The 14234-nt window shown below is 35.5% G+C and overlaps 1 protein-coding gene across 7 annotated transcripts in view; it reads left to right on the top strand.

The window, feature by feature from the left end:
• DPYD (dihydropyrimidine dehydrogenase) overlaps positions 1 to 14234 on the top strand; it is a 349713-nt gene that overhangs the window by 242634 nt on the left and 92845 nt on the right. For all 7 annotated transcript variants that reach the window (XM_085586539.1, XM_085586538.1, XM_085586535.1 and 4 more), the window contains one exon: positions 368 to 451. In XM_085586539.1, the coding sequence (XP_085442665.1) occupies positions 368 to 451 (84 nt within the window). The remainder of the gene's footprint in view (positions 1 to 367; positions 452 to 14234) is intronic.

Genomic DNA, 14234 nt, shown 5'->3' with positions numbered 1-14234 from the left:
AGCACAGCAACACCTGTGTAACACTGCCTGCCAAAGCTCTTAGTGCTGCTCTTAGGCCCTGTAATTGCATTTAATTTAACATTTTCCAGAACCAACTCTTTATTCTACTCAAATCTTTTTACTTTTTTTTTTTTTTGCTCTAATTCCTTGAGAATCTTTGGAAACACCATCAGTTTTTGAAATTTTTATCTCTAATGATCAATATGCTTCTTTTCTAGGGTATTATAACCATAGCTTTTTCTCTTAAAAAAGAAAAATTAGTCAAGTGTCTGAAGAAATCTATGTAACATGAACAGTAAACACTACAGGAAAGAATACATTACTTGAAATTAGTTTTTAATTTTTTTTCTTTCCACATGTTTCATAGGTTGCTGGTGCTGATGCGCTGGAGTTAAATTTATCATGTCCTCATGGTATGGGGGAGCGAGGCATGGGACTGGCCTGTGGGCAGGTAGGACTGTAACCACAATCTATTTAATGTCTCTCCAGCAGTCTGCACTGCCACACTGATAGTTACACCACAGGGGGCAAGACACAAGCTGCAGATTACCAGCTTGAGATTTTTAGGTTGAATGTGTTTAAATATTTATTGATGAGAGAAAATAAAAAAGAAGCTGAGAATGTAAAAAATGCTTGGTTTTTCTGAGAACAAAAATGCATTATGTATTTGACAATACATGATGAAAACAAATCTTTCAAAAAAGCACATTGAATTTGTTGATTTCCATTTCAGTGCCCTGTAGATGTCTTTTAAATCACAAGCTAGTAATTACTGCATATATCAGTAATGATTTTGAAGGACATGAGATATGCACACATTTCATTTCACAATTTTTAACATATGAACCTAACTGTATTTCAGAATCACAGAAGAGTGCATACATTCTGGTAGTACCATGTACAGATAACACCTTCTCTTGTAGGAGCCTGTGTTCTGTTACCTATAGATTTGGTGGTTTATAGGGTTGAGATTGGAATTATCCATGCCTGATGTCTCTGCTGTGTAGAAATCTGTTGCAGAGTTCATGAGTACATCCCATGACTTTAGTTAGGAGAATGTGTGTTGTTTCGCCCATGGAAAGAAAATATACACAAACCTTAATTCTCATTCTAATACCTTTTTGAAGTTTGTAGATTTTTGCTTGTTTTGGTCATGGCTTGAAAATTGGTTTGGCTCTGAAAAATGCCCAAATATGGTGAATTGAAAGCCTCTAAAAAATCTTGGTTCACAGTCTACCAGGAGGGATTTTTGATTTCCCATCTTAATACATTTTGGGGACAGGGAGAAGAAGAGGAGGAAGGGGATGCAGAGTGGGAATCATGATTATATATCCTAAAGCTGACATATTATTATTCACCTGGCCCCTTTGTAGAGGGCTAGTAAGCATCTGAATTCATCCTCCCTTGCTTAGTTAAACACAAAACTCATAAGGCCTGAGGTGTAGTTAGGTAAACCATTCACTTTCTAAAACCAGTGAAGCTGTAATCTTTGCGACACTTCAAATGGACACACTTCAAGTATAGCTTTATCATAGCAATACTGTCAGGCACAGTGCCCTGGGTATTTTGTTGCTTTCTGTGAACAAATAATGTCAATCTAGTCCATGTTGTGTATTATTATTATTTTTAATGAAAGTAATCTGGATGCTTTTTATGGACAGTGGTCATTTACTGAAATTGTGATTAAAAATGGGAGGGAATCATAAAAGCACTCTAGGATAACACTAGCAAAACAATAGTAGTTATTATTTTTTTTTCCCTGAATTGCATTCAACAACAAATTGCTATTTTAGCCATCTTTATAAGGTCTTGAAGAAATTCTCTCCTTTCAGTCTGCAGAGCATAACTCAGTAGTTTGGTGTGTCCCTGCCTTAGAAGTCAGGACTCTGTGGAAGGTGCAGTCTGGTCAGGGAGAGCCCTGGAGGTTCCAAACTGAAGCAGGTTCCTTTCAAGCATGAGGTTTCTTATTTTTTTTTAGGTATGTGTTATTTCCAGCTCTCAGTGGTTGGAGTAATGTATGCATGTGAAGTTGCTTAGATGTGTAGTCAGTAGGGAGCTGTCTGGCTACATGAGTTTTTACATACCTTTCAGCTATTGTAAAATCAGAGAAGCAAATGCAAAATCTGAGCACTCAGGGCTATCATGTGGATTTGTGACTCTCCGTGGAGGAGATCAGATCCATGAAGAAGGAAGATTACATACACATGTATATTTTATAATAATAACATTTCTGTCTTCCCCACACAGTATGGATATTCTTTGGAATCTTTAATATATACTACTCTTGCTTAAACATTTTCCTGTGTTTTCTTATCTGTCTTATGAAAATGAGAACTCAGAAAAGAATCAACTCTTTTAGATGAATAAATGAATAAAACAAGCCATGTTTAGAGAGCCAGATCCTGATGTTCTTCCTCAGAGTTGGCTAAAATTAAATTATAGTGATTTTAAATGTAGATTATTGAAGCAAGGGATGGGGATAAACTGGATTAAGTAGTGATATGTGCAACAAGATTTATCAGTAGCCCTTCAGGAGGCTTCCATGTACAGTGGCCCCAGGAGACTCCATCAGAACATACAGAAGTGCTAGATAGCATTTTGGTATTTTAGAATTATTTTTTTCTTCCCCTCAGAGCTGAAGTCAAATAAGTCATACATGGGTGGTGTGAGGAAGACAGGGCTCGGATATGCTCGGGAAAAAACCACCACTCAATATCTGGAAGTCAGGGCATGAGGCTTTGAGAGGCAGAGCAGCTTTCCTGGTTGTACAGCGAAGCAGGTTTTCTTAAATCTTTTAGATAACATAATCCACGCCTTCATAGGAATTTTTTTTCAAGGATTAGGTCTCTTTCATGCCTAAGCACATTAAATCCTCAGGAGACTACAGAAATTGCTGAGATGAAGAATAATGGCAGAAAAATGTATATTTTTTACTATTTGTAATGTCTAACATGTTCTGCTTTTTTGTTGTTGTTTAAAAAAAATGGAAAGGAAAGGTTAATTACACTGTCTACTTTTTCTTCTCATTACAATTCCTATGGTGTGCCCACAGGGTAAGTGTAGAAATCTGGGAACATCAGATCTGTTTTTTCTCTATCCTATTTTGTTGTCTAGTATCAAACGCTTTCACTGTTTTATATCAACCACAAATTAAAAAAGATCCTGTTATATCCAAATCATATATATAAAAGTCAGTTCTAAGTATGGCTGTTTGTTTTATACTGAATTACAGTTCTCAGCTTTTATTTGATTTTAATTCTAAGTCATTAGTGCAGACACTCTGGCGCCCAAACAGCGTAGCTAGCCAGAGGGTAATATTAAGAGGTATCTGTACTGCAGCCAATAAGTTACTTAAAGCTGGTTCTGTATAAAATGTCAATTATATTTACTAATGCTGATTAATGATAATAAAATTAAGGTTTGTATTCTTTTGTAACAATCTGCAATGCTATAAAAGTGGATATCATTAAAAATTGTGATAGAGTTTGTCATTAAGTTTACCAACACTGATGCACAGATTTTCCTTGAATCAGATAACCTATGTGTACAAAACATTTAATAGTAAACATAAAGACAACATGGTGAACAGCAGATTATTATAAAATTACAGAGTCACTTCCCCACTATAGTTCAATCCTGTATTAATCTTAACATAATATTATGAAAATAATAAAACAAGTATGTGAGATGGTAGCACTAATATTTCAATGCCTAACTTGTGATGCACTTTTTGTATTTGTGGTGCACTTTTTGTCCTTCACTGGAAACCATGCAAAGATGTTTTAACTTTTTTTTCTTACTTATCGTTCTAAAAATATTCAGAATTATTAATGTCATGTGAAACCAACAAATTTAAGTGTTTGTTTTTTTTTTTATTTTGGTCTAAAGGTCAACAAGTTTCTCCAACTGCTCTGCCAAGAATGTATAGTTAAATTGAGTCAGTAATCTGGGTTCACTTTGCGTTCCTGCTAGGATGAAACCCCACGTCTGAGAGCTGTAATGGGAATCTCCCAATAAACATTAGAACAAGATTGATTAGGACAAGATGTACCCAAAGTCTTCAAAATTATCAATGAGTCTCCTTGGCCCAGTGGACAGTGAAAAACAGCAGAGGGAAGGAAAGAGCAGCTTACAACTACCTGAAGGGACATATCCCCTCAAGATGCTGCAAGAGTAGCTACAAATCAAAGATTATTCTCTGTTATGTCATATGATAGAGCAAGGGGCAAATTGCAGGCTGAATGTTTCAAATTGTGCATTAGGAAAAGAATTCCCTAACAAGGTGATGCAGATGAGGAATGTGTTGTCTGGTGGAGCTGTGTACTCTCCATCTCTGGAGATTTTAGTGCTCAGGCAGGCAAAGCTGTGGCCAACCTCACTGGTGTGAGTGCCAGTCAAGTGGGACCTTCCAGTACCTGCCCTCCTGGAGTCCATTCAGACAACCATTTCTGTGGATTCACCCTGTTCAATTCCTAACCAAAGGCACTGTATTCTTTGTACCAAGAATAGAAAATGAGTACTGTATAAAAGGACTTGGTTGTTCACTTGCAGTGAGATAATCAGTATGTACAAGGTCTCAAGTCAAAAGCTAATCTCATATTCAAATATCTTAGCCTTAGTGCTATAAGCAAATATTGCAAAAGTTAATAGTATCCTCGTGTATAACTATTTCTCATTAATTAGTCATACCTTCTAACCCCCAAAATAGAAAAAATCTTTGCCTATCTCAGCATTTCAGCTCTAGGTTTGGGGAATTAAATTTGAGTTTTTTTAGTTTATATTGAAGAAGGAATGTATATGTCTCTTGTGAGCACTGAAATCCAGATTCTGGTGGTTTAACTATTCAGATCATATGTAAAATGAACTTGCTTTGTGGTTCTTTTCTTAACTTTATTTTCATTTTGCTTCACTTGTACTTGCTACAGTGTCTGCTGCTGGCTGTGCTTGTGTTTATTGCCTGCAATTAGGAGGCAAGTTTTATAAAAGCCTACATTGCCTCATTCAGAGGACAACAAATCTGTCAAAAACAAAAAGAAAAAAAACCCCAAAGCCCTGGTTACTCTGCGAAGATGAGAGCTGACTGCATGGCACAATTAGATTTGCTCTGCTGTACCTTGGAAATGGGAAAGATGAGGCTGCTTTTTAATTGAAGTGCACAGCATAGCACGCTAATTCGCTGTTGCTCTGCCAGCAAGGAGCTTGAAGTATTTTAAATAAATGATGCCCCAAACAGAATTTGATTATATCTGTGTTCACGTGACATTCTACTATCAGCCTACAATAATATGCTAGTTAAGTAAAATTCATTGAGTCCTGCAGGCAGTATTAGTTCTCGTTCTTCTCTTCTGTATCAGTTATTGCAACAAATTAATGCAAAGTACAGCAGAGTGGTGCTACACTGGGCTCTAGCAGCAGTGTGGACATTGTCATCCAAAATCCAGTATAAACCAGCATGAGTGAGGTTCGTGCTGATGTTTGTGGTGGAGTTTTAGGATTCGTAGATCTTGTTTTACTCTTGCATTGGCTGCTGTCATCTATTTTGGCTGGTTCTTCACAATATAATGCTAGCTGATCTCAGTGTCTTTGCATCTGCCACTGCCCTCTCTTGCTTTGGGGCATTGTCTTAACTAAATAAATTCTTTCAGTCATAGTTTCTCAGAGTCCAAACTTTTTCAAAGGCACTGTAAATTCTATAAAACTGGATAACTGGGGAGAGGAGGAGAATTGCCTGCTGCTCAAGCAAATGGCTATGAAGAGGAGCCTTGGTAGTTCAACTGAGGGAAAAGCTCAACAGAAGCAAGAAACTCAGTTCCTGAGAAACAAGCATTCCTTGGCTGAGGCAGTGATGCTGTTACTCTGTGTGCAGGGATGTTCTGCACTGGGCATTGTTTGGCTGGGAGGGAATCTAGGATGTGCAGGGAGAAGGGATTCTGCTGATTGCCTGCTTCAACTCCTACAAATGTAGACATAAACATACTTTTTCACAGGTCAGGAGATGTGTTTTGTGGACTTATGTTCATGGTATCTCACTGATCATGGTCCAGCATCATCCTTTATGATAATTTGGTTTTGTTGTTTTTTTGGATTGGTTTTTAATCTTCCCTGTTGTCAGATGTCTCTTTCTTTTCTTTTTCTATTTCTTCATTCTTCAAAACTCTCTTCATAAACGAAATCCTTTTGCCAAGTTCCCTTCAAAGTAAAAATTGATTCATGAGCTATTTCACTGGAAATCTGAGCAGGAAAAGCTTTCTGGTTTTATGGTCACCCCTGGGTAGGTGACATCATTCACCTTCCCCCAGTACCTGAGAATTCATTTCTTTTCTGTTATCATTGCATGATTCAGGTGTAATTAAATGTTGTGATCTAAATTGATTTCTTGTATGCGTCCTTTATGTCCTCATGTATGCTGTCTTTTAAAAGGAGACAATACTTAATAGTGAGGTACAACAGTTAATTGGTGTTTTGTCTGAAGAATTCTGCTTTTTATACACTCAAGGAGAAATGAATTGAAATGCAAAGTTTAATAAATTCATCATCAGAACTCTATTCTGTAATTTCAATATTGTGGTTTGACAACATTTAATCCACTGTTATTGCTTTGAAGGATTTCTAATTGAATTACTCGAAAGACAAAATGGAAAATAAAAAGGGATTATAAATTCTGCAGTAATGTTAACAGCCATACCAACTTGCTGAAAGTTTTTAATTACATGCTATGGCTGTTAATAAGGTTTGAAATACTGTTTATGTGTGGTGATTTATATTTATGTAAGGAAAGCATTCTCTACAGAATGTATTTCTTTAGCAAATGTAAAAGTGATTGTGTTTCCTTGAAAATGATGAAGACATGAAAGCTATTTGGGTTTACCCTTAATTTTAAATCTTACTATGATGGAAGCGTTTCTGTTGAAATTCACATTATGGGTGACAGATGTCACAGAGAAGGTTAGTTTGGTCACAGTATCAGTGACCCGGCACTGTTTTGCTGTTTTAATGACACTTCAAGATTTTGACTGTTTTAATGACATTTCAGTGGCCTAACAGCAATAAAGTATATATGGTGAGTGCTTCCCATAAAGGAACGACCCTTTATTTTTTTCTTTTAAATCAAATAGCAACCTGTACTTGTTCTTGAAATTGTATTTTAATGCCCTGAGATGTTTTTTACGTTTTCCCTGATAAGAGGGAAATGTAGAAAACTTGAGCAAATGCCCGGGCCTTTTGGAGTGCCTTTGGATATGTGATTGCACTGTGAGGCATTGCAGTATTTTGTAGTCATGATAGCTGTTAAACAGGATTTGCTGGAAACAAAGTGATCACCAACAAATAACTGTGCAGGTAAAATAAAATATTTTAAGATTGTTTATCTTGGTGCACATTAGTAATTTTTTTCTTTCTGAGGTTGCAGTTTTATGCCAGTGTTTGATAAAGTTAATTAGCAATATATTAACTAGTCTCTTCACTGCCTACATGAGATTTTTCAGGATTAGACTCATATTTCTTTAAATTTTACCTCAGCTCCTAGGAAATCTAGTTTGCTGGAAAGCTTGCTCCTTACAGTAGCCAAATCTGAATACATGCCCACTTGGTGACCATTTTAAAACTGAGTGGCAAGTTCTTCTCAGAGCATAAGTTTTAAATTCCCTAGTTTTGTGTTTCAAAGGTTTATGTTTTCCTCAATTATTTAGTATTTTCTGCCTTATTATAATAGGAAAGGACAGAGCTTGCCTGGCTGACCACAAGAGAAAGCTATTTGTAGCTGCAGCCTTCATATATTCGAATTCTGTGCTTCCCTTTAGAATATTTCACATATGACGTAAACCTAATCAAACCCTTATGCCTTCTAGCAGATGACCTCTGCATGAACCAAAGTGCTGAAATATTATTTAATCATGCTGCATACCACTTTTTACAATGCTATGAGAAACATTGTTTTGGCTGGCTAGGAACAACCAATATAAAATATTTTGTTCTGTCAGGGTAAAAAGGCATTTTTATTAGTCAACACTTTACCTAGACCAGCACTGTTAAATAAATCTTTCCAGTCAATGTGTCCAAGAAGTTTACTAATGGTAAATGTGCAGTTTTGTATTTTTTACTTGGAATATTTATGCCCAGTTGACATTGGAACAAATAATTTGGTATTTTTTACTGCCAACTGTGCATAAACCTTTCAGGTCAACTATTAGTGGTCTTTAGTCTTGAAACCAAAGGAAATAATCTGAGTTAAATGCCTTTTATATTGCATTAAAATCAATAACTGTAAGTACTCATAGCTAAAGTTTTAACAGACCTATCATAATGAAACAAAAGGACTGTTTTCACTATCATGTAAGGAAGGTAACTATAAGCAAATATAAAATATCTTCTAGTTAATTTTTAAGTTAGAAAGTTTTCTAACAAAGATGTTTCTTCTGGTTGCTTAAGTAGCATTTTTTAAGTTAAACATAGGTAGGTGAAACAAAGCCCAAACATTGAGAATAAGGAAACACACTATGGCTCAGCCACCTTGACAGAGAGAGGAATCAGTTTTCAAAACAAATTCAGTTATTTTGCTCTTTGTGCTGGGGAGAAAAAAAAAAGCTTTTCTGTAATTCGAAAAAGGAGTAATTACAAAGCTGACTAAAGGCAATAACCAACCTTTCAAGTCTCAGTTGTGCTTGATCTTGATGTCCCTCTAATTGCTGTTCTTACTCCCAACACAAATATGTTTTTTACCTTCCTGTACTGGTCAATCAAAAATCTCCAGCTCATTTTTGACCTTGTCTGCACATGGGTTTTCAGTTATGAGGTGCAGCATTATCCAGAAGGGGTGTAGGAGTGCCATGCTGCTAATAAGATGTCCAAAGAGCATCTCCCACACAGCAGTTTGATAAATGGATTCTTGAATTTGGATGCTGACCTATGTTAAAATTGGCAGCTTTTAGATTAGATAAGTGAAAAACCCATTGGAGTGGGTTCTTTTTGTTTGGCTTATTTTTGTCTGTTTTTTGACATACATAAAGCATCATTTGTTTGTGCAGCTCCAGTGAGTACTACAATAAATAAATACTGTAACAAGGTACTTTTCCAATTCTTTTTTAAAATAAAGTTAGGCAATCAAAGGTTATTTGTCTTGGGCTTTTAGCATCTTTCAAAAGTTGTAATTAAAGAGCTGACATAGGGAGAAATAGTTGTGATACCGAAAGAGAATAAGAAAGAAAAAGAAGAAACGGATCTGCTAAAATTTAAAAATTTCTTGCAATTCTGATTCTGCAGAAACCCTTTATGTGTCTTTTAGGATTTATTTTGTTATATGGCTTTGAATTTAAAGTTTCTTTTTTATGTAAACCAATTTATTCTTTCAGTTTTTCAAAGCAGTATGAGAAAAGCCTGTGACTCCTTTGAGAAGTAGGAGCCCCAGTCTTTTGTTGGCTTTTCTCAATGCCTGCTGTTATCTCTCTCCATATCAACAGGGTCTCAGAGTTATGACTTCTCAGTTCAGCCGTGCCCAAAACCTGGACCTAATCCAGAGTGACTTGATTTAGCCCAGTGACACGTTGGTATCACTGGAAGAAAAGGAGAATCTCAATTAGGCTCCTCCAAGTGGAACTTGCAGTGACAGATCTGAAGGAGTAGCTGATCAAATTTTGACACCTTGCTTGCAGCTTTACTTTAAATTAATAAAGTCCAAGCAAAGTGACAGGAGTTTTTTAGTTCTTAAAACTTATCACAGGAAAAAGAAAGTTCAGGCAGGTCTCTCAATTCTCACTTAGATTTTTACCTTAGCAGAAACATTATGAATCGGGAGTCATTACTGTCTGTAAGGTTTAGGTTTTTTTTTTTATTGAATTTAAAGATAAATATATGTCTTTACATGGTCTTCAAGTGGTAATGTTTTTGCCTAATTGATAAATCTATAACCAAAAGAATGAATGTAGTCTGAAAAATGAATGGGATTTTCCAAGGTATACTTCTACATCTTAATATGCAGTATTTTGTAAGAAAAAATGTGTTTGTTTCATTAGTAGGACATTCTTAGTTATGTAAGTCATATGATATCTTCTCAGTTTAAAAATATTACAGTTTTTATTCCAATAATAAGGAAGATATTTTGCTGTGTAAAAACAACATAAATGTCTTCATTTACTCAGTAGACTTGTTTCAAAATACTTTTTTTAAAGAAAGGAGCATTTTAGAGTGTGTAAGTGAATAGAAAATAAGTATGTCCTTGAATTAAATCAGCGAACAATAGTCACAGTGCACATTGTTGCTATGGTAGTTTAGTGAAATGGTAACTATGTGGAATTTGCTTAATTTTTCTCATCTGAATCTCTGATCTTTTAGAAATGCTTCCAAAAACCCCACCTCTACAACCTCCCTTCACATTGAAAAGACCTCTTGTTTAGAAGTGCAAATTAATTAATAAAAGGTGAAGGCTTAAGTGGGATGAAACATTTTTATTCTCCTAGAAAAAAAATTGAAATTATTTATGATTGGATTAATTGCTATCCTGAATAGAATTTTCCTGTACCATTTTATAGGAGATATTTAATGACATTTTGAAGTTTGGGAGGTTGGATCTTTTTTGGGTTTTTTTTTTGGCTAAAGTAGTATATCTTGGATCTTATGACAAAAAGCAATACAGTATTGACTGGAAAAGAGTCCTGAATTCTATCATTATCTCTAAAAATTTATTGTGTGGCATTGGTTTCACATCGCATCACATCATGGATTCTTGCTGGAGGGATATAAGCTCTCAACCAGCAGCTACATTTTTGTGAGGCTGTCCAGGCTAACCCAAAACCTCTGATGTAATTTAGGCCAGTTTTTTTAATTTTTCCTAATATATATAGATAGCTTCACATACAACAGTGAAAACTGTTATTCCTGCCTTAGGTTAAACTGCTTCATTTCTTTCTTTTTGACAGCTGCGGTCAATAGATGTTGACCAAAAGCTGTCAAATTTCCTGAGAAATGAGGAAGAATTTTTTACTCTAGATGAGAAGCTGGGAGTTATTCATCTTCTATCCTGGGAAATCCTTCCCTTATTTTGACAGGCTTTAAACAAATTGCTAGCTTTAATTAAGTTTGAAATGGGACAAATGCACAACCTAAACTGCTCCTTTCGAGGATGTAGGAAGACAGTAAAACTAACCATGAGATTCTGCAATGGTGAGTCTTGCTACAGACTGTAATTTTGTGTTTAGCTAGTGGAAATTGGAAGTTTTCTGTAGGTTTAGAGAGAGACCGTTTTATGGAGACAATGCTGTCCTCTCATACAAGGAAGGAGAAGAGATAGTGGTATAAAGAATAAATAGTAAAATGCACACACATATATATAAAAGTGGTGAAAGCTACAGATACTGATGTGCAATGCTTTAAGGTGGAATTCCCATACTTTTACTTTTTCTTCATATTTTAATGAATAGCAAAGAGAGTTGGGTGTGAGTTATTAATAAATAAGAGAGTTGTGTTTTTCCTGTTAGTAGGGTTGTTTTTTTTTGTTGTTGTTGTTTTTTTCTTTTTTTTTTTTTTGTTTTTCTTTTTTTTTTTTTTTTGTTTTGGTTTTTTTTTAAAATTATGATTTTCTAATGTTTTTTCTAATGGTTTTCTGGACAAGAAATACAGGATGAATGTATTTAAACTAACAGCTTGTTAGGCTCATTACATTTATGGGATCTCTGTAGAAGATGCAGATCCACAGGTACACATTGAACCAAGTAGAGTGGATTGAATGTGTGAGGGGTCTATACAAATTATCATTGCTCACTTTCTAAAGCTGCTCCAAATACATCCTCCCCCTGCTACATCATTCTTGTAATCATAAAAGCTCTCCCTCCTTTTCCCATAGCTATGGGTACTATTTTGAAAAATCTATCTACTGCTCAGAAGTTACCTGTAGAACATGTTTTCATGTAAAAAGTTCCTCCAATGCTAATAGATCCAACAGGAATACAAGATTTCTTTCCAAAGAGCCAGTACAGAAAGAAAATCTGCCATGAGAAGGAAGCACTGTTGTTGCACATGCTTACTCTTGCCTATCTGTACATAATAAAAAAGACAAAATAAATCCTCTGTAACTTACTATCAGCATTTAAAAGTACAAAAATGTTGACATAATGCATTGTTTAAAAGTCATAGGCAACAAATATACATCAGAGTAGTCTTGTGGCCACCAAAGTTTTGACATGTATGAGGAAGATTAGACTCACTTTTGCATTAAATACAATAAAGTATTTTAATTTCTGAAACTTTGTTGTTTAGGTCATTGTAGTCAATGATATATGAGATTTAAGGACTTTACATGCAAGGTCTTACTGCACCTTCTAGAACTTCCCATCATCTCCATCAGGATAACGGGCCAGCACAAATCATCAGCGTGACGTGTGGTGATAAATCCAATAGGTCTATGTAAAGAAGCCTTCATACACATATAAAGTCAGGATTTTGTCTGAGAAAAGTTGTGTTCATTCTTTCCACAACTGTACGAGTCCTTGTCCTGCTCTTAGTGAGACAGAACTGCCACTATTATTTAGGGACAGCCTGAAGATTGCAAGATATGGTCCATGTTCTGTAGTACTAATTAGACAAAATCAACTGATGTGCTCTACTGAGTGTTGACCTTTCTTATGAAGTTCTTAGGGAAAATTCCTAAGAGGTTTGGGTTTATTTTATGGCATCTTTCAGACTGCTATTTGTATTCTCTCTATATGTATGCACACATGTAGATGTACATGCACTCACACATGTGTGCTTCCCAAGGACTGTTTGCACAGTTAAAAAACACATTTTTTACCCTAAAGTAGTTGTAACTCTACCTTTTACATAATTCAAATGCTCTGAAAATCTATTTCAATCCAAGTATTAAAAATATTTCTGTTGTTAATGTGTAAAGTATGCCATGGTTTAATGTAGTCCAGAGAATTAAGTGCAGTTTTCTGCCAGACAAACCTTTTAAAGTCCTTACGCAAATGACTTTTGCAAAACTGGGCACCAAAGCAAGGTGAATTGTAGAGGTGCACCTCAGGCTATCTGACTCTCATCTTTCCATTTATTGAACAGGTATAATTGTAATAAATACCTCAGAGAGGTGTTCTGGATACAGTGTAAAGATTCTGCAGTAACGGGATAGTGCAAAAATGAGAGCCCTGAAAGAACACTGAAAATAGGTCACAATGAAAATTTCCAAAAATCTGCAGCCAGACATTTCTGTGGTAATCTCATCCTGGTTTTGTTTCTTTCCATGAAACACAAGGAGAGGTGACCTACTCTGTGCACAGCATTTTCACGCTGCTTTTTAAACATGCAGGATGTATCTGCCTTGGGGCTGATAGGACAGGGGATTCATCTCATTACTGATGCCAAATGCAATCAGTAGACAACTTGCTGCTTTAATTTCTGAGGACTTATACTCATAGTTATGGTTGTAGTTAAGCTTATCATGTGATCATTTAGAAAAAAAAAAGGTGAACAGTTGTTTTTCCTCTAGTATATCTACCCATTGGCAATGAGTAGTTAGGATTAAAAGCTTCATCTAGCCCAAGGCTATAATGAATATTCAGGAAAAATGATTCCGTACTGTTGCTTAGGGAAGTAAAAAGACAACCCCTGTAACATTCAAATCTCCTGTGCCTTTGGAATAAACAAGCATTATTTGATTAACAGGAAGACAGAAGACATGCTGATGTACAGCTTACACCAAAGGAGAGTTTATATGGTATTAAATTACCAACAGATTCTTGTAGGTACAGTGCATGAATCAATATTATGTCTTAGCCAATGATAATTTTACCAGCTTTTATTTAGATGGCATTTGTTAAAAAAAAAATTAAAATACAGCAGATAAACAGAGTGCGCTGCCAATGGATGTTACAGTCCATTGGAGCATTTATTCATTCTTCTGGATTGACACACAGTGCAAAAATATGCTATACATTCTGTTACAATCACATTGTATCATTATTAATGAGAGAACCAACAAACCCAGTTATGTGTAATGAAAGAAGGTAATTTTTAGCAACATGGTAGACTCTGAACCAAAAGCAGTGAAATCGTCTACTAAATTAATATTTTATTTAGTTCATATTGTTGGTTTTGTGAATACAAATGCCCAGTTGTTTTTACAGCTCGTAACATCTTACATATCAAGCCTTTTAGAAAATATTTCTTGACTATGCAGGCTTCGTCAACCACTTTATCAATGAAAAAAGCTGCAGGCACTTTCATGAACTCAGATTGGGGTAAAAAATGGT

The sequence above is a fragment of the Lonchura striata genome, chromosome 8, assembly GCF_050655825.1.
Source record: "Lonchura striata isolate lonStrDom1 chromosome 8, ASM5065582v1, whole genome shotgun sequence".
Classification (NCBI taxonomy): Eukaryota; Metazoa; Chordata; class Aves; order Passeriformes; family Estrildidae; genus Lonchura; species Lonchura striata.
Note: the sequence above shows the minus strand (reverse complement) of the source record. Positions and strands in the feature narration are given on the sequence as shown.